Raw genomic sequence first — 20,944 nt, 5'->3', positions numbered from 1 at the left:
AACAACAAAAACACTTACTTTAATAACAATTGCGATTTGCTAATGACTTACCTATATACTGTCCTTCATTAAAATATTATATAATATAAACTATTCCACTTAATTACTTATATCCAATTTAATTTAATTTCCAAAGTTCCAGTACCAACTTCCTCGACATTTAAAACGTTGCTCTTTCGCAAATCCACAACGACTATCATAGATTATTCAAGATATAGGCTAGATAGGCTACTCATTTTTTGAATTCGATTGGTCCAACCCCCTTCTTTCAGCTTTATTGAATACTCTGCGAAGCAGACGGGTAACAGCTAGTACAATATATGTGTATGTCAGTATTTATACTACTTTGTACTGTATATATCTGATAGAGACTAGATAAAATATATACATATGCACACAACGAACATATAATTCACAGCAGACTTATTGCTTAGTTTAGTCGCATTGATAGTAGCATTTATTGTGATTGAAGCGGTAAACGACTATATAATGAAACATATAGCATACAATGCTACTGTTTAGAAAGCGCCTACTGTTAATTTCAAAACTAAATCAATTATTTTGTTTTAAAGGCCGACAACGCACCTGCAACCCCCCTGGTGTTGCAGATGTCCATGGGCGGTGGTAATCACTTTCCATCAGGTGAGCCTCCTGCTCGTTTGCCCCGTGTAACATAAAAAAAAAATATATCAAGACCGATAATTTTTATCTTAGTCTGTTCGATTGTTTTTAAACGAGTAATTGTCAAAGTGACATAAGAATCAAAAGACATATTGACATATTTATATTCCATAGTACAGAAGTTTAAAGGTTATGTATTGAATAAAAATATACTGATTAAAGAAAACTGGTTATAATATAAAGAAAAAATGAATACATCTATCATAAAAATCGCCCAGGTATTGCATTTATAATTTTATTATAGAACATTTTGTTTTCGCTAACATCGTTAATTTTGATATTAATTTGTAGGCTTCAAATGCACTATCGCAATTTTCTCCGGTATTTGCGTCCCAATTCCACACATCATCAGCACTCTGCAGAGTCGTTTCCGGGAAATATAGAATAACGAAGAAGAGAGACAGGCCACTAACTTATGAAATGGCTAACCCACCTCACTATATTGCTCACCGAAAGTCTTGGAACTCGTGGAATACGTGTAAATATACCTTGTTGCTCACTACATATAGTTCTCATTAGCATTTATTCTTTATATTACTTATTGTTTGTTAATATAATACAAAAATTGCTAAATTTGCTCAAACTAAAAACTTTGTTGTTGGCTGGTGAAATTGATATATGCTTTCCAACAAAGTAAATTAAAGCAACTTGTTAATATCCCACTGCTGGCTTAATGCGCCGTCCCTTGATAAGGTTTAAAGATTATTATTTAAATATTGGGTAAGTAGAAACATATGATTTTGATGTATGGCATGAACATTTTCACACAATGTTTTACATCAATGGCGCATTCAAGATGAATAATAAATACAACATATTTTTATCCAAAAGGGTTTTCTTTAATATATGGCAATTGAATGAATTAACTACCTCATGTTAAATTCCTAATAAATGAAAATAAATACTGGCACTTTATGAAATGAAGATCATCTCCTATTATACTTTCAAAATACATCCCCAACAATGAGAACAATGTTTAATACACAGACTGGCTCACTTTCAAATTAAAAAAATAATTGAAATATTTAAATTCTATTTAAATATTTAAGCCTGAGGTTCCTAAAAATAATGCTTACTATTACTTTTATTGAAATGAATATTTATATCATATTTCTATTTACTACAGCAAGTTTAAAAGATGGTCTGCGGAAATCAGAAACAGCAGTTGAAGATGAGTTTATCAGGAGATTCATAAATGGAACTTGGCATGGCCTTGTTTGTAGCGAGGTGGGTGTTTTTATAAAATATTTAAACAAATTGTTTTTTGTTGAAAACAAAAATATTAATAGATATTCTAAAAGCGAAATAGAGTTTGTTATGATTTCATACATTAGGCATATACATATTGTCAGCATTACATAAAAGGAAATAGAGTACTTAACACATGCTTATCCTTCCGCATATACAGACAAAGCCTCAGGCGGAAAATACTACTTTTATAAACATAGAAATTTAATATAGGATATTTTTTATGTTTAAAAAAAGTTTCTTTTGTATATAATGACACTATACATCTATTATTGCAGAGTTCTTTAGCATAGACTCTACTCTTAGTTTTCTAGTATACTGTCAAATATAATACTAATCAAAGACAATGAGATTAAGACGTAGATAATTTTACAACTTTGTACTAATTGATATTTTTCTAATAACAATAAGGTTGCATTTATTTATAGCTTTTTTTTTTAAATAAATAATTTTAATAAAGTTTATTGTTTATAAAGATTTAATCAGCCCATTGTATGATATAAAGTTGTACCAACATAACTATGTTTAAATACAATCTATGTATTCAATGTTGTCTCTATTTATCATTTTCAAGTATATTTTTTAACTTTTAGGTTATAATAAAACGACAGTTCAATCATATTAGAATAGCAGCAATCATGAGACGAGCAGTGTCTCCAACAAAGATGTACTTCCTTTTAGGCTACACCGAGGAACTTCTATCAACATGGATACAATGTCCAGTGACATTGGAGCTGCAAACAGTTGACAGCTACGAAGATGTTGTCTTCAAATATATTTAAACCAATAATTTCTTTGGATTAATGTGTGTAATATATTTAGGATAAAATATAGGAATTTAAATTTAGTTTTTGGATTAAGAAATAAAAGTTTGTTGAAATTTAGACGTTGTTTTTTATTATCCTTCTCTTTCTGATCGAATTTCAAAGATCTGATCTATGCTGGAAATGTACAAATAGAGTCACAACTCGATACCACAAGAAACCAGGGCTACCAAAGTACATTTCAAGAAACGAGCTCCCGAAGACAATTTACTTTATGCACTCGTTGTTCAATGCGCCTGAAATTAATTGGCCAAATCGTTTTTTAGGATCTCTATCACTATCGCAAAAAAATATATATATAATTTAAAATTGTTGATTTTTAATAGGAAATATTTAAAGCAGAAAATACATAAAATATTCTCAATTTATTAAATTTAATTTGTTGAAGAAGTAAGTTACAATCGATACAAATTTACTTGGTTTCAAATTTCTAACTTAATATTTTGTACTACTTGAAGTTGAGTATACCCAGCCTCATGTACATATACTATTTGTAAAGTCTATGTCTAAGTTGTCTATGGTGTGAGTATTCAATTTCAAGAAACATATATATTTAAACATAAGTAGAAAGGGAATTGTTCAGTGTCTAAAAGAGATAGTACAAAATAAAAGTCTGATATAAAATTCATATTTTTCTTATAATTTTATTCATTCAAATATACATAATGTGTCAACAAACAGCACAGCGAGACGCGGGCCGGCGACACACACACACACACATGCACGCTCACCTCACCGCTCGACACGAGCCCAGACCGACTTCTGCACATACGCTTTGTACTTTAACGTTAACCGTCGTAAGGCTCTGTATCCACTCAAGCGGGTGTGCTCGAAGGGAGTATGAGGGAATAGCGATATTTTAATTGTTACTTACGTCGCTCTCCTCTCCGGACTTTGCCGCTTAGGTGGATACCGGGCCTTAACATCACGCGCTGCTTGACTTTGCAACACGATAACTATATAATTATTAACGATCTAGTTCTGTTAACGCCGGAGAATTGTCGTGTTCAGTGTTTGATATTTGTAATTGAAGTGTTTACAAAATCAAGCAACGTTTACAATTTGAGGGTAGTTACATCATTACATTATTTCTCATAAGATTTTCTTCTAAATTTCACATAAATGCCTATGGTGTTTCTCTCAGGTAAATTTATATTGTCTATCACAGTGACGTAAAGCATTTGTCCTTACATACTAGTGAGTTAAACATTGCGATCTTATCATTAAATCACCATAAAACACGTTTTGTAAACTCGTTAAGGTGCTTCAGAAAATATTTTTTTTTTTCATTATTATGATATTATTTCTTTTTTTAAAGTCTCAAACAGTCTTTAGTATTGAGCTAATTCGATAGGGCCTGTGGAATGTCTGTCGAGATACACCTATTCGAGGCTCGCACGCTAAGGCCGGTTACACGCGGACGTTTGTCGCGACACAAACGTTGCACGCAATGCGTTCGGGTAACAGTTATTGCGGAACAGGGAGTGAGTCTGCTCGGAGTGATGTGCGTGCAGCGTTTATTCGAAACGTTTCACCTAACCGGTCCAACGGCTTCCTTGCGTGTCCGTTTGTTAGTCCAGTTTGCGCAGAAGTCCAAACGGGTGACAGTATGCGACGGCTCACTCGTTAGCATTGATTGTGGTTTACATATTTACAAATAAAACATCGATAACTCGAAGGCTTCCCGTGATTTTATTGACTATCCAATACTTTCGCATTATTGAATATTCTCAATCCTTAACGGAACGTAACGCAATGCGGATGAACAATGTTTTGAAATAAAATGAAATAGAAACAGTATTTATCACAAAATCACATATTAATGTAGAATTACATATAATACAAATATGTACAAAGAAAACAGTCGAATTATAACGAGACAGATCGAATAACAAACGAGTATTTTCAATAATGCGTCAGAAAATTTCTCGAAATTATGTTCCGGATGGCATCAGTTGTGTAAACAAAGATATATATACAATTATAACGAACGTAATGTGCGACGATAACTTCCTATTTCAACACTACTGCTAGAACTATTAAGTAAAATTGACCATCAAAATTCTATTAAAAATAAAAGAGATCACATGTAAGATAAACATTGATACAATAAAGCTCTCATTATTCATAAGCAGTGCTAGTATTTCGTAACTTCTACTGTTTTCAAAAACTGATCTTACTAATCAACATATGTAGCGCCGCCTTTAGCTATCCGGGTGCCTCGGGCCTTACTTTTGGTGTCGATTTTCTTTTTTGGAGTAAAACGAATCATATCAACCAGAAAGTTGATATTGGGCGAGGCGCATCACTAGCCCGTAGCCCAGGCACCCGACCCTAACGCTGACACTGAACATATGTTTAATATGAATTAATTTCTTAAAGGTTTCCAAACGAGTTTGACACTTCGCTAGACAGACCGAAAACGCTCACAGTTGACATCTGTAGAAACTACAAAAAAAGTATGAAGACAACCTAATTAGAATTTAAACAATCTTTAACCAGTGACGGTTGATATAAAATATATTTCGTATCTTAATTTACAAAATGACAAGTAAAGGAATGCGTACACTTATCTAGCGATGTATTGTTTCGTGTACTTGCTATAAATAAACTAATAAATTTAAATTTTCTCATATATGTAAATAAACAACTATTGTAAAGGAACAAATAATCTATCCTAGGGTGAAAAATATTTTGAATATAGTTTCTTTTCTATTAACGAGGTATAATGTACGCATTCCTTTGCTTAATATTAAAAAAAAAAAAAAACATAATTTAACTTATAAACTCATCAGCATGTAAGTACTTACTCAAATTTCGAATTAAGAAATATCATTAGCATCTATGGATTCAGACTTTAGATTTGCTCTTTACTTTGTCCGTTGTTCGAAATCGGTGGACCGAGTTATACATAAAGTTAATATATACAAATGTTATAAATGCAAAAATACTAACAATATCGGATGTATTATGTTCGGAATCATTAATTCGAATAGAACGATCGGACTATTCATTTACGATAAAGTCGAGATTATAACGTCGCAGTTAACACGGAGTATGTTTTAGAACTATAGAGCCCAACAAGTACAATAGAGTCCCGATAAACCGGACAGTACTGGATTGGACCGGTTCGAATCAGCAATGTCCAGATTAAGGGCTTATCTTTTATTTATTTACAAAATTCCATTCATTGCTTTTTTACAGAACTATATAAAGTATACATTTATCAGAGTTTACGACGGACAAATTGTCATAACAAAACAAGTATTATTATTTTTTAATCTGTCTGTTTAACCTTATGTTTGGCAAATTTAAATTCGGTTTAATAGGACTCTATTGTACTATGATTATGTCTCGGTTGAAATTCTTCCAATGTGATTCGATAAGGCGATACAAAACCGCACCAATACTTTGTGCTCACGAAACATTCACATTTAGAAAAATATCAATGTTGGTAACATTTACGAATCTTAAAATCCTACGATAATTTCCATAAAAAACGTATCGGAACAAGATCATCATGATATGACATTAAAATCTATTTGTAATTAGAAAAAAAAAACAATATCCAGCGTCAGTAGTAAAATTTGTATCGTATAAAACTCCATGTCGATCACATTAATCCTAAAAGTAATAATTTAATATACCCTTTAACTTGATTTGGCTCATAATGTTCACAATTCATCAGATAGATTACAAGAGAGACGCATCCCTATCACAAACGCTAGTAACATTAAATTAAATACAACAGCACCTATCATTTGATATACATAATAATAATATAATATATTGAATAAAAAAATATTCAAAATAATAATTATATAATTCCAATGGAGAGGACATATAAAGCGTTGATACAACTATGCAATGGTCCATATAATTTGTAGTAATATAAAAATGTTTTAGTAAATATCACTAGTCACTCATATGAGACGAAAACGCTTCACAACGAACGGTCGATGCGAGAGTTTGGTCAAGTTCGAGATACCTTTGTCCAATAACTATAAGAAAAAACAACTTGAAAAATTCAGTCCTATGGATAAGTTACATATGAAATCAGGGTCAAGGAAATTGAATATGATATGATTTCCAGTAAAAGAAAAGTTGGGGCCAATTCAAAGAGCAAAATCAAAAGATTGAAACGATCGCTGTCTATGACTGGTTTGAAACAAAAAAGTTCTTTGACCAAAACTTCCGACATCTCACCGACAGACAATATTATTTCAAGAACTACTCGATAATGCAAATCTTTACAGAGCTTGCTATAAGTAACTATTACGGTTTTATAAATCTACTATTGATTATATTTTAGTGGAGTAAAGGATATCACTTGATTATTTCAGAATTGCCGTATCTAGTAGTTCAATAGAAACTGTTAACAATCTAGAAACATCGCACTCAAGTGCCATTCGTACGATCGATGACGGTGACCGTCCGAGAGGCGATACCGAGCCTCGCGACGCAGTGACCACGCCCAGTCTACCACTCACACAACATTTGTACTACGCCAGTATGCTACCCGCTATTAGTAACGAAGGCGGCTCGCTGTCGACCAACTCCAGACAATTAAATTTATAATCTAATACGAACTAACGAATAAAATGCAACTAACGTCATCGCAATTTTGGGTCAGACCATTAAAAGGAACGACGTGAATACTGAAACGTGACTACGAGAAAATATACAATTTTAAAACTTAGAACGAACTTAATCGAAGTAATTTGTGAAATATCATTTATAATGGAGAACAGTTCGTCACATGTACGAGCTACTTAAGACTAAAAGAGATGTCCGACAGCGACGGCCGCTGGAGGAGAAAGTTCATTACGAAACAGACACTAATTAACACTAAGCTAAACTTACGTACACCATACTTATAAAAACACTAAGAAACTCTTGGAAGGGGATAAAAATGGGGGTAATAAGTCTCGCTAAGAAGTTTGTTGGAACACACGATGTTTTTTATTAACCTAAGAGCGTCCCCCGACTTTGTTCACAGTACCGCGATACCAACCGACCGCCGTCCACCGCTTCACCACTAACCGTTCTAACCTAACCGGCGTCAACACATCTATAACGACACGACGACACTTAATATGGACATTATAACCATACAAAGCCGCAAACATTGCAACGCCAAATTGTATTACAAGATTCCCATTCCTTAACGACGTTCGATCAAAGAGACGATTCGAGATAGACTAATATCAAATTTCACAGATTCAAAAGTTAAAAATTTGGGATTGTCTTTGGTAGACAGTTTAACTAAAAGAAAGATTAATCGAAATATTTTATGTGAATCGTCTCAATGGTCGCAACGCAATGAACAATATTGAATGACAAAATTAGCCTATTCTAATGGCAGTAGCAAAGATAAAGAAATACTTTTGACCTTGAATTGACATGTTATCATTGGTCGAGATCTGAAATAGTCTATGATATTTTTAATGGATTCATAGAAAAATGGCGTTTTTGTATATGGTCGAAAAATTTATCCGTAAAATTAAAGTGAATATAAATTATTTAAATGGAACAGTGTTATATTATAAATAGAGATATATTAATCAAGAATTGATCGGAGTGCATAAAATAGCTGAGCTTAGCAATATGTAATTCTAAGGTCGTTTTATATTGTTTATCTTTACTCCTCGTGCCGTTGGAATACATAATGTAGTCGTCAAACATGTTCAAGCTCAAGATCCTACGTAACATTGCATAACATGCCCAGATTTTATACCTAAATAATATACAGTGGAGGAATTTTAACACTAATTAGTAAATGGACGTTTGTCAATTTGTCGACGATTTTGTGCATCGTTTTCACAACATGTAAAAAACACTTAATTTTCATAACGTTATCGAAACCTGATTAGAATAGATTTAAATTTAAATTAATTTAGAATCAAATATTATATTAGAATGATTTTTTTTTAATGTCAAAATTAAAAAAGAAAATATTACCGAAAAACTAAAAAAAATAAAAAATAAAACCAGTTTTAAAGTCAAATTCTTTAATTTCGATTCCACATCAGGTTCCGATGACATACAATAAAATATATCGTATCATTCCTCAACTGTATAATTATCATTAAACTAAGCGTAAATTTGCCGACAAACTATCATATTGAAAAAATATTCATCTCTCGATTCAATAATAATTTATTTTCGAAGTAATTAACACGGATCCAAATGTTGCTTCGACTTTAACGTCGAATACAAAACAAAAAAAAAAAAAAACATTCTACCCCGCGGGGTTGGGATTGCACGTCACAAACTTAACTAAGCCGTATCACCGATAGAAAACTTCGAAACTATTCGAACAAGATTGAAATGAGCAATGTCCATACACTAAAACTATCACACGAGTCTCGTCACCGGGCAGCGATATATCATCTATTTTATATATTCTTGTCAACTAATTTGTAACCAGCCCGGTGACCGGAGACAGCGCTCGGCGACCTATATTACACTTCGGTTTACAATATTACTAAGGCAGTTTCCTAACGAGATACGCTATTGTATTCCATTAAATCAATCTAAAGCAAAATTTTACTCAGTTTAACATTACGACAGATAATAAAATCGAACGATCGAAACGAATGATAAATAATTACTTTTTACGTTCATTCGATTGCACAATGTCGTATCTCGTTTATTATAGCACTACCAACTTTTAGAACATCATTTATTAAAAAATATAATTAATTACATTAATATATGTAAATTATTTTATTTATATAATGAGACACGTTTGCAATAGATTGCTTTACATAATTCAATACTTATTATATTTTATGCTTATTAAAGTAATTCAAAGATTATCATTAATTGAACTCTAATTTACAACGTAATTGTAAACAAACGCAAGTCGAGTCGCTAAATTTAATTGTAAAAAGCATCAAAGAATAGTTCTAAAGATAAAATTTACTTATATAACAACGTACGTAAAATACAATGTACACAGTGTATGAACATACAAGATTTTATTAAAAAATTTGATTGTCTATTAACATTACATAATCTATGATCATTCGATTATATTATTATTATTATATCAAACAAATAATCAGCTGTAATGCTCCTTGTATTGATTGAGTTCGTCCGACGGACTATACAAACGTGTCCCCAGCGACCCGAGGTCGAGTATTTCTAAAAGTTGGTAGATCTCACCCTCACGTGTTGGACGTGCGGTCGCGGTGTTGGTGGTGGTGTTGGTGTTGGTGTTGGTGCTGGTGCTGGTGCTGGTGCCTGGAGCGTGTCGAGTGCTACCTGCGCCCGATCAGGCCGTTACTGTTGCTGCTCGAGCTCGGACACATCTCGAGCTCGACTAACAGCGGGAAGTGATCTGGAATTAGAAAACGAAATTGAAAACGAGTCATTCATTTGTTTTTCTTTACGTTCATATTATCGAGTGCCAGTTGGAACATTGTTCCAGAGGCTGCAGTTCTTGGGTATTAATATGAATCATTACTCTACGCTATCAAAAGTCCAAAATACGACAAACAAAAGAACACACAGACAGACTAAAATATTTAGGTTAGGTTAGAATTTTTATATTTTAACTGAAATTTACTTCGATAGATTGTAAGCTCCCGAATAATAACGGTGACATATGATTGGTCGCTCTTACAATAAGACCGGCCAATCAAGAAGAGCTTTCGACAGTTGACAATTTGACGCGGGACAGATTGTAATCTAACAGTTTAACTCCGATAGATTATAATATAGCGAAAAACAATGCGTTAAATTGCAATCGTATTTCACGGTTCACAATATTTCGACAGTTTACATCTGACGAGATAGATTATAATCTAACGATGTTTGTAATCTTACGGTGACATATATATATTTTTTTAACGGGTCACCTGATGGTAAGCGGTCACCACTGCCCGTAGACATTGACGCCATAAGAAATTTATCTATCGACCTTGGGCACTAATATGTTAAGTACAGGCCCTAAGCCTGTATGCCACAACAATATTAAGTATTGCTGCTTGACGGTATAATATAAGATGAGTGGATGGTACCTACTCAGACGGGTTTGCACAAAGCCCTTAAATTTAGTTATCACTGGCTCAGGTCTATCCAGTCGCTAGCTACTCTTGTTCATCAATCACATACGCGTAGGACCAATGGCAGTAAGCGCTTTAAAATTCCTGACTCCGGGCTGTTACTGAGATTTTTTGACAGAAAACCCAATGGATTAATACTGGACCGAGCCAGGATTTGGAAGCAAGCCCCAATACATACGAGTCAATCATTTAGATACACACATGGACTAACTACTAAACATAATGTTCACCTGAGGGTATGTGCGGGTGGGGACAGCCGACCACCTTGTGCTCGCGGAACCAGTCCTGCGACAGCGGGCCCAGGAGCCCCAGGGGAGTCATCGACTGCTTGCTGTAGAAGATGTAGTCGATGATGCCTTTGAAGTCGAATCTGTAACGTAAACGTTATTATGTCAACAGTTTGAAAACATTATATAGCAGAAGAAATTATCTATACTAATATTATAAATGTGAGAATAACTCCGTTTGTCTGTCTGTTTCTATTTTACGACCACACCACTACACCAAAGATGAAATTTGGTATGAAGGTTGAACTCCAAGGACATAAACTACATTTTTATGCCAAAAGCCGCTCGGCCGCGGCGACTTTTTGCAGCGACGCGGTCGCGACGGTCGCCCGCCGTGCTCCCTCACGTCCCCGACACCGTCTCGCGCCCGTCGGGTCGCTAGCGCGGTTCAGTACCGGCGATCCCTCCGTTCTTTCCCCGGATACGGGCGCGCTTTTGCATCGATATAGTCGTGATGCTGAAGTGAGTTAGTAGCGATGAGACTGTATCGTGTGCATATTCCGAGACTTTATTCAATATTTATTAATGAAGAAAATGGTACGATATAAATATAATTTATACCTATAATTCAGGAACAATGTAGCTCCCTACCAGTAATTTATTTTAATCGGATCATTACAGTAGTACAGTGTACAAAACATATTACATGTATTTTTCTGTATGGATTTATTTAAGACTCTTTTTTTGTATAATTAATAGTGATCGAGTCATGTACAAGTTAATTGGAAAATTTATAACTAGCAAGAAAGAAAGACGTAAAAGACATTTTAAGAGTCAAAAAAGCAAACGTATCAATATGTATTAGAGTCTAATTCCTATTGCTTCCATTCTGGTACTGGTTCTTGTAAATCACTTACGTCATCTAAACCACCGTCAAAAGCTGAACTACCAGTTTAATATATTTCAAAGGAGACTCACGTGTAATTAGTGTAGGGCATGATGTCTTCACTGTAGGCCGAGGCCAGTTTGAAGTTGTGCGTGAATTCATGTTCCGAACCGGGCATACGTCTTAACGACGTCGCGTAACCCAATTCTTTGAAATCCCGATGATCCGCGGACACTCGACCCGCCGATAGAAACTCGACAACTCCTGGAAGATTGATTTGTTTCGATACATATATATTCATTTGCAATAGAATTTATCGCATTCTATCGAAGGGAATAATGCATCGAGTTCGTAGGCCGATTTTAAGTTTTGACGTTACATTCAGTGACACAATTTGCAGTCCTACGAAATTAAAACATTACGATAACACAAATAAAATAAATTAGGAAAGGCGTGTCGTATTGTTTCCCTGCCCAGAAAATATGTGTTTTGTATTGTGCAAAGTTCAAATATTGCCCGAGGCGCTCGTGACCCTAACTAACGATGCTGTCTGTAATTATATATTTTAATGTATCTTGACTATTTCGTCGCACTAAACTAAATGTACTAATTTAAAGTGTATAAATATATACAGTTAAAATGTTATTATTAATAGCTGATGTAGGTACTTCCAAACTATTCTGAGATACACATATGGCATATATAAGAAAATGTTAAGTTACGATTTTAAGTATAAATTGAACAAGTTTAGTTCCTTAACTTAAAGTAAGAAAGCGGAGGTGTAAATGGTCTATTTGATGGTAAGTAGTCACAATTGGCCACAGACATTAGCACTGTAAATGGCACAAGCACTACGTTACATTCCCTAACAATGGACTCTAAATTCTTAAGTTCCTTGTACCCTTGCTTAGATTACGAGCTCTATACTGGAGAACAGAATTACGAACCCTTGGGTTTTAGAGATAGAAAAACTTCAAAGATAATGGTCACTGCACGACCCTTTACTGGGCTACAAGTAAAGCCGTTGACGCCGGTCTCCTTCCATTTGACTTTTTTTAAAAAAATTTTAAATATTGGACAACATCACATACATTACTCTGATCCCAATAAAAGTAGCTAAAGTGTTAAAGCACTTGTGTTATGGAAAATAAGAAGTAACGACGATACCACATACGCCCAGACCCAAGACAATATAGAAAACTAATGAACTTTTTCTACATCGACTCGGCCGGGAATCGAACCCAGGACCTCGGAGTGGCGTTTCCCTGAAAACCGGTGTACACACTACTCGACCACAGAAGTCGTCAACTTGGATTTTCCTTTCCGTCAGATTATGAAAGTGCCCTTGTGCGAAATAATTTGTCACGCGCAGTTGATTAGTCCCTCTTAAGAATGGTTCTCGCGGTCAAAACTGATCAGGACGAAATCGTCATATCTGAAGTACCACCGTTAAATTAAGAGTCCAAAAAACTTACCACTATCTGGCAGAGAGTTAAAGTCCCCACACAGCAATAGCTGCACATTGTCCTTCATTCCCGACAGGCGAAGAGTTCTCGCGGAATCGTCTAAAATGGATCTCAGTTCATTACTGAGCATCATAGTTTGTATCAATTTAACGTCACAGAATTCTGGGTCCCAATGTATGTGTGCGGTGCACACTACTATTGGTTGTGCGAGCGTTGATGAGTCTGTTGGTATACCTGGAATTCATAGAATTGAATATTAGCTCAGCTTATTACAATATAACATATTTTTAAATCTAATTAAGAGCCGAGATGGCCCAGTGGTTAGAACGCATGCATCTTAACCGGTAATTTCGGGTTCAAACCCAAGCAAGCACCACTGAATTTTCATGTGCTTAATTTGTTATAATTCATCTTGTGCTCGGCGGTGAAGGAAAACGTCGTAAAGAAACCAGCATGTGTCTAATTTCAACGAAATTCTGCCACATATGTATTCCACCAACCCGCATTGGAGCAGCGTGGTGGAATATGCTCCAAAACTTCTCCTCAAAGGGAGAGGAGGCCTTAGGGCGTGGACCCATGTCTACGGTGCGGCGCCATTTGCCGTGCAACGGTACGGCACCGCCGCCGGCAGATGGCGCGGCGCCGTGCCGCGCCACGGCGTCATGTACCGGCACCCCACTCAACACGTATACCAAACGGGACGTGCTTCCACTAGTGAAATCAAAAAGTCTAAATCTAAATCGTCCGCCATTTTATGCAAAAAATTACCGCACTATGCAACTGACAACACAAAAATAGTGAGCACGTGCCGGTACACGACGCCGTTGCACGGCAAACGGCGCCGCACCGTAGACATGGATCCACGCCCTTAGACCAGCAGTGGGAAATTTACAGGCTGTTAATGTGTATGTAATTTGTAAATTTTATTATTATAAAAATATGTACCTCCGTCTAATTTCTATAATTCTCAAAGAACCGCATAAAGTCTTATGTCATAGTCATAATACTGTTGAACCACAAAAAATATTCTTACATAACATCAGAACAGGTCTTATTATTTGGAGTTGCTACCAATTAATAATAAGTTTTAACTTTTTATTCTCACAATAAACTTGATGTAACGAGTTATAGATAACTTGGTTGTACTTTCATTAAAATTAATCGTCTAACAAAAAAGTTGCGTAAAAAAAAGTTTTGATTAAACCGTCTTTACCGTTTTCCCACGCCGCTTCCTTGGTCTTTAATAGCGCGGCTAGACCAATGTTGTCTTTCGGCATCACTCGGTTCAACATGTTATCCGAACCTTCGCTATTCGCCATTGCGAGTTGATTAAATTCGATTAGATGTTCCTTTACTAATGAGAATCTGTTAAAAAAAATATAAAACTTTAAACAACACAAAATTATACGTCAAGTTTAAAGGAAAATCATTTATCTTGTTCGAGAGCTTCGATAAGAGTGGCCTTGAAATGTTCATTAATAAAAGTTACCACCAACCTATATCACAGGTTTTGGTTATGTTAAGGATGACATTTACGTCTTCGTTTAGTCGCAACGGAAATCAAAATCAAAATACACTTTATTCAAATAGTTTTTTTACGAGCACGTTTGAATAGTCATTTCACAAAACTGTATTAAATGAAGCTACCACCAGTTCGGAATGTAGATTCTACCGAGAACTATCTTAATCTTAATAACCAATATAAAATTTAAAAAATACTCATAAAGTTGTGTCATAAAGTTCGGCAGTTGAGACATTCGTTCTTAACGCCTGTCATTTGGTCATGAGTAGTACAGCTTGTTACAGCTCAGATTTTTTTTTATCTATAAAAAGTCAAATTTAGCACAAAATTATAATATTGTAATGTAATTTATAAGACGTAAATGTATCGCAACTTCAAAGTTACGTCGTCCATTCCGTCAAAAATCTATCAGGAATGCATTCACTCAAATAGTTGAGCAGACTGGCAAGTGTGCAACTGATGGTAAGTGGCCATCATCGCCCACAGACATTGGCACATCGTCAGAGCGCCACTAACCACGAGAACTAAGATGATACATATTTTATGCACGCAGTTACACTCACACTAATTCACCCAACAAAACAGAACGCCACAGTACTAAGTATTGCTTAGCGGTAGAATGTGTTGAGTGGGTGGTATCTACTTCAACGAACTCACAATCCCTTCCACCAAGTGAAGTAATATGGTGTTACAATCGATGTCAAACCCCATTTTAAAAAGATTAGCTAATCAAAATGAGTAATTAATTAAGGTTTTAACAATTTCAAAGAGACGATGATAACATCTACCTACAACTAAAGCCTTACAAAAGCCATGCCCATTTATCATCACGATATGATCGCACGTCTATCAAGTCAAAGATGTTTATCGATTCTTTTTACAGGTTTATGTTTGAGCATCACTTGTTTAAGACTCGTATTTTAATTATTATAAAAACATTTCAAAGGTGAACCAAAGGACAATAATGTCAGAGGCTTCAATTTTATAATAACGGAGATCAGGTCTAAGAGAGTCTGCCAAATTACACTGGCTCTCTTACCCTTCAAACCGGAACACAAGAGTACCAAGTATTGCTGCTTGGCAGCAGACGGGCTTACACAAAGCCCTACGACCAAGTGCATTTGTGTATACTAAACAAAACTAAAATCACTAAATGTTATTTAAAAAATGAATGAATATGCTCATTTATTGTATTATCCAAAAACAACATTCTTCGGTCGCTATATGCACTAAGTATAATGTGATGGATGGACTTACTTAGCAGATCTAAAGAAGATGGCGCAACCGTCAACGTATTTCCGTTCTGATTCGGACATTGTTTTTGCGCGTGATTTTGGGGAAAATATACCGTCGTAGCCGTCTTGTTTCAGCTCCGGGAGAAAAAAATTGTAGAACTGATCCGTTTCCACTTCCTGTAGATAGAAAAGAAAAAAAAATCAATTAATACGACTCTTATTAAAAAAATATTTTAACACAAATACTACAACAAGTAAAGTAAGACAGAGTCCTCCTCTTCTCTTGAGGAATATTTGGAGTCTATTCCATCACGCTGCTTCGAAGCGGACTCACCGATATATATAAAAAAAAAAAAATACGTGAAAGCTGAGTGGTGCTTGTCCGGGTGTGAACCCACAATTTGCGATAAAGTCACACGTGTTGTCCTCGGCTCTTATAAAAAAAACTAACGCCTAATTATAATATTGTTCACATTAATGAGAATGTTTAAAATTCAGATTAAACAGCAATACGATACATATATATTTATTTAATAAACTCGAATTCGAAAACGAAACGCGATTCATAATTAGACAGAATGCATATATCAATAGACAAGACATGTAACTAAGAGTTCTCAAGGCCCATGAACCTGTTTTGGAATAAATCTTGCGACAAAAATAATTACATTGAATACTATAAACATTTACACATACAAAATATTACATTGAATACAAAAGAAAATTATGCAATGTAGCAAATAGGATTGAGATTTTTTTTTCGATAATGTACTTCCTTATTTTATGTAAAAGTCAATAAAATGAAATCAAATCTCAAAGTATATTGAAAGTATGTAAACCTATTTCTATTTTATATTATATAGTTCAAAAGTACTATTTAAAGTTTATGGGTCGTATTCTAGCTTTCGTCGTATTCAAATGAAATAAAAAAGTTCTTTTCTTCGATAAACAATAAAGTCATTATGGAAAAATTAAATATGAAGTACTTTGATGGCAATAATGGCACCTCTTATTAAATGTCAAGAGTCACACTTCAAGTGATCACAAGAGTTCAAACATTCTTTATTAATAAATCACCTAAACTTACTGACCTGTAAGCTGATGATGTCCGCTGAATAATGTCTTATCTCGTCGAGTATGCCCTTCTTCCTGTAGTCCCACTCGAGCGCCCAGCTAGGGCAGTATCCGTACATCTGTCTTGTCGCGTATTTGTCGCACAGAACATTGTAACACATTACTGTGAATATACCTAAAACAAATAAATTACGCTTGAGTAAAAACATTATTAAAGTATATGTAGTAACGTTTACATTTCTCTTTTTGCAATTGCAGTCCAGTCATTATTACATTGGGAAAAACTGCATATTCTTTTTTTAAATGTGATATTATATATTTTTTTTAATATGATCCCGGTTGACGAGCACACGGGTCACATGGTAGGTCTTGATTGTTAGTGGACACCACCACCCATAGACGCTGATAGGCGCTGTAAGAAAAAGTAACCATTCCTCACAGCATCAATGCGCATCCAACCTTGAGAGCCAAGATATTATGCCCCTTGTACCTGTAGTTACACCGGCTAAATTACCCTTCAAATCGTAACACATTAAGAATTGCTGTTTAACGGTAGAATCTCTCATGAGTGGGTGGTACCTACCTACCCTTTACATAACATAGCGTATTCGGATCAAATGTGTATCAAAATGTTTTTAATGACTGGACTATTATTAATCAAAGTACTTTTGTTTTCCAAGGGGGTAATCAAAGTAGAAGTGGTAGAAAATATTCAGGTGCGATAAAGTCTTTAAATAATTATATGTCTCACTCGGTTCTTGTAGAACGATAACAATAATAGCATCAATTAAAACAGCACTAATATTACGGTCCACATACGCTGCAGGCAGACCGTACGGCGACACGCGACAATAGCTTTGGTTTTTCTAATCTCCACCGTTCGACATGCACACTATCGCGACTGTAACTGTGTCTTAACTTGCCCTAATGATGATACCTTTTTGCATCTGTTCCTTCGTGTAAGCGGAGAAAATGAGCCGTTTAGTTACAAGCTTAACAGTCGCGCTAAGTACCTACGGGCATCCCTCGAGCTAGTAATTTCAAGTCTATTAGATACATTGTTGAACGTGGTAATGTCGTAAACGCTTCAGAACAGTCGATTACAAACGATTGAGCTCGTAATCGATTACGTTATTGCACCGAGCCCACGAGAATTAGATAAACATTCGATAATGTTTCCGTTTTAAAATCATTCGTGCTGATACACAATGATAAAATAAATAAAAACAATTTCATTTAAAAAGTACCCAAAATTTTAACATTCAATTTAGTTAACTTATATTTATTCACGTGTAATATATATAAGACACACGGTAGACATCAAAGTGCGAATATATCGTTCAAAACCAAAATAAATTATCAATAAGTGATCCAGTTTATTTCAAAGTCACCTTCTCTACTGTGATCGAGACAACCACACAAACGTTTTGCGCATACTAAATATGGAAAATTTTGAAATATTATAAATTAAATAAAGTTCAACGACACAGATATATACATTTGAGAAGAATCAAAACGTCGAGACGGTGCGAAAATATCGGGACGGAGGCGCTGTCAAGACAAATTGATAGCAATCGTGATGCACGCTCGCATCCATGCTAATCGACACCAAGTCGACGTCACCTGGCGACACACGGCTGCGATCAATACGGCCGCAGCACGTGCTTCGAAGACGTCCATTGTATGCTCGATGAGGAGGCACGGGACGCGGCGCACATGCCAAACGTCGCAAAACAATGCACGCATTGATAATCACTTTTAGTCGATGTACACAGCGAGCGAAAGCTCACCATCGCCGATACACAATAATAAGTGACTTCTGTCAAATAAACAATACACACATGACTTTTCATTTGAATCAGACGATTACAATAGCAAATAAATATAGACGTAAACTTATTGAAATGACACAGGTATATTTCATATTTAATACAAACTGTCGAATAAGGGCAAATAAGATCGAGACCACAAGATAAGAAAGTACTGTTAGATTAATACAAACCAAAATTCAAGAAACAAAGACTCGTCTCCGAAATGGCAATGTTTACTCATGCGATAATCACGTTTCACTTTAAGCAAACATTGTTTTCCGCTTTTGTCCTAATATCAGTAAAACCCTCAAATTTCATTAGACAATGAACTAATACCGTTTCGAGAACCGGTCACGCTTGTGTAACGATTTTCAATATCGTACTCGAAACTATTCGTCAGCGTCGAATAAACTTTTTGCAGACTCAATGAGACTCATTAAAAAAGATTTAAGAGGTACGTTTAGATTGGCAATGCAAAAATCTCATTAGAGCAGGTTCTGACTTCGGTCATAGACCGCTGCGATCGTCGATATGACGTAAGAACCTCAATAGGTGCTAACAAGACGTAGTTAGTGAGTGTCGGGATACGACCGAGCCGCCTGCTGTTGTCGACCGCTGCTCTATTGATTTCACCTTCAGCTAATGGAGTCGTATCATGCAATTTTCTTGACTACTAATTGAGGCATCAACTATCTCACAATGTAATTTAAACGCAACTGGACAGCGTTTTTGTTGTAATCAATCACACTCGAAAAGAACAAAAAGCAATGATACTGGAAGGTCGACATAATAAAATAATTTCAAATTAGTAATATCGCCATGATGCAAACGTAAATAAAGGCGACTAAGTATTTTTACAACCGGACAATAAAACACGTAAATACGAGCGTGTCGATTTTATCGATTTTAAATGCGACAAATGAAGACTACATATGCTTGAAGTTTCGTGGGAACTTGCACATGCTGAAATGCTCTACGCGAAAAATCAACGTGCTATTGATAAAGCAAATAAATCTCCGTCTAAAACTGATGTTTATTTAAATGATTACTGAACTCTCCGTCGATTTTTTTTTGATAATTTTTTGCTGTATTAGAAGAATAATTTATAACTTATTTTTTGTCGGTATCGTAAGTAAGATATATTTGTTATTTAATGTAATCAACAATGAAAACAAACACGCCCGGTTCGGCGTCTCGGCTCATATGAATATAATGGCAGAAGGCGCGACCCGCATTTCGGTGATGCAATTACATAGATATATTTGAAATGTCCTTACAAAATAAACAAATGAACATATATATTTTTATTAACGCATAATCTTGAACTCGATTAATTATAATTAAGTTAATGAAATTTAATTGACTGTCATAAAAACATTAAATAGTGAGTTCGATACCGCGCACCTAGGCGTCCTATTAATATAATATACAAATATTTAGATTATATTCTGATTGTTTTAAACTTTTTGTTTGCTGCAACCTACCAACTCGAAAATTTACACCGTGACATATAAAAATGTACATGTAGTTCTTATATTGTGTCGTAACAGGTTTTAAATTTTGAGACTCGTATATCTAATAACAACTTGAAGATGATCATAACATTCAACGTAAATAATGTATTAGTTTAGAGTGAATATCGATACTAAAAACGATTGGTGAAACGAAATATATGTAGATCGCAAATTCACGGATGCGAGGAGGTCGCAGTCAATGTCTCGCATTGTGCATTGTTTCCCCGAATGGCCTGCGGAGGGCATTTCCTCTCTTCCTGAACCATTTGACCGTGAGCTTGATTGAGTGTAATTGTATCGGAGTCGAACAAAAAAGGGATATCGTTTAACGATTATTATCTATTCAATTTGTGCCGATCATGCGTATCAGTACCTACCTACCTA

At 35.1% G+C, this 20,944-nt stretch overlaps 2 protein-coding genes across 5 annotated transcripts in view; one reads left to right on the top strand and one right to left on the bottom strand.

Annotated features, from left to right (window-relative positions):
• The first annotated feature begins 749 nt into the window (after positions 1–749).
• Positions 750–2,813, top strand: LOC113392934 (small ribosomal subunit protein uS3m). Its single transcript, XM_026629566.2, has 4 exons — positions 750–899; positions 973–1,159; positions 1,808–1,908; positions 2,523–2,813. Exons 1-4 carry the CDS (start codon positions 870–872, stop codon positions 2,709–2,711), a joined length of 507 nt encoding a protein of 168 aa, XP_026485351.2. The 5' UTR covers positions 750–869; the 3' UTR covers positions 2,712–2,813.
• Positions 2,814–3,372: 559 nt separating this feature from the next.
• Twin (twin) overlaps positions 3,373–20,944 on the bottom strand; it is a 191,432-nt gene continuing 173,860 nt past the window's right edge. For 3 of the 4 annotated variants that reach the window (XM_026629557.2, XM_026629559.2, XM_026629558.2), the window contains exons 6-12: positions 17,253–17,410; positions 16,184–16,338; positions 14,618–14,769; positions 13,414–13,638; positions 12,031–12,202; positions 11,056–11,195; positions 3,373–10,098 (exon numbers count right to left, since the gene is read on the bottom strand). In XM_026629557.2, the coding sequence (XP_026485342.1) occupies positions 10,019–10,098; positions 11,056–11,195; positions 12,031–12,202; positions 13,414–13,638; positions 14,618–14,769; positions 16,184–16,338; positions 17,253–17,410 (1,082 nt within the window). In that variant the 3' untranslated portion in view covers positions 3,373–10,018. Of the gene's footprint in view, positions 10,099–11,055; positions 11,196–12,030; positions 12,203–13,413; positions 13,639–14,617; positions 14,770–16,183; positions 16,339–17,252; positions 17,411–17,986; positions 18,006–20,944 lie in introns of those variants that run through there. The other variant, XM_064216338.1, reaches the window with a different exon arrangement.

This window comes from Vanessa tameamea, chromosome 12 (genome assembly GCF_037043105.1).
Source record: "Vanessa tameamea isolate UH-Manoa-2023 chromosome 12, ilVanTame1 primary haplotype, whole genome shotgun sequence".
Classification (NCBI taxonomy): domain Eukaryota; kingdom Metazoa; phylum Arthropoda; class Insecta; order Lepidoptera; family Nymphalidae; genus Vanessa; species Vanessa tameamea.
The sequence above is the reverse complement of the archived record's forward strand: the minus strand, read 5'-3'. Positions and strand labels throughout refer to the sequence as shown.

Coding starts and splice junctions, on each gene's coding strand:
- LOC113392934 (XM_026629566.2), top strand. CDS start 870: ATGAATACATCTATCATAAAAATCGCCCAG. Junction 1,160..1,807: donor TTGGAACTCGTGGAATACGT/GTAAATATACCT, acceptor TATTTACTACAG/CAAGTTTAAAAGATGGTCTG. Junction 1,909..2,522: donor ATGGCCTTGTTTGTAGCGAG/GTGGGTGTTTTT, acceptor TTTAACTTTTAG/GTTATAATAAAACGACAGTT.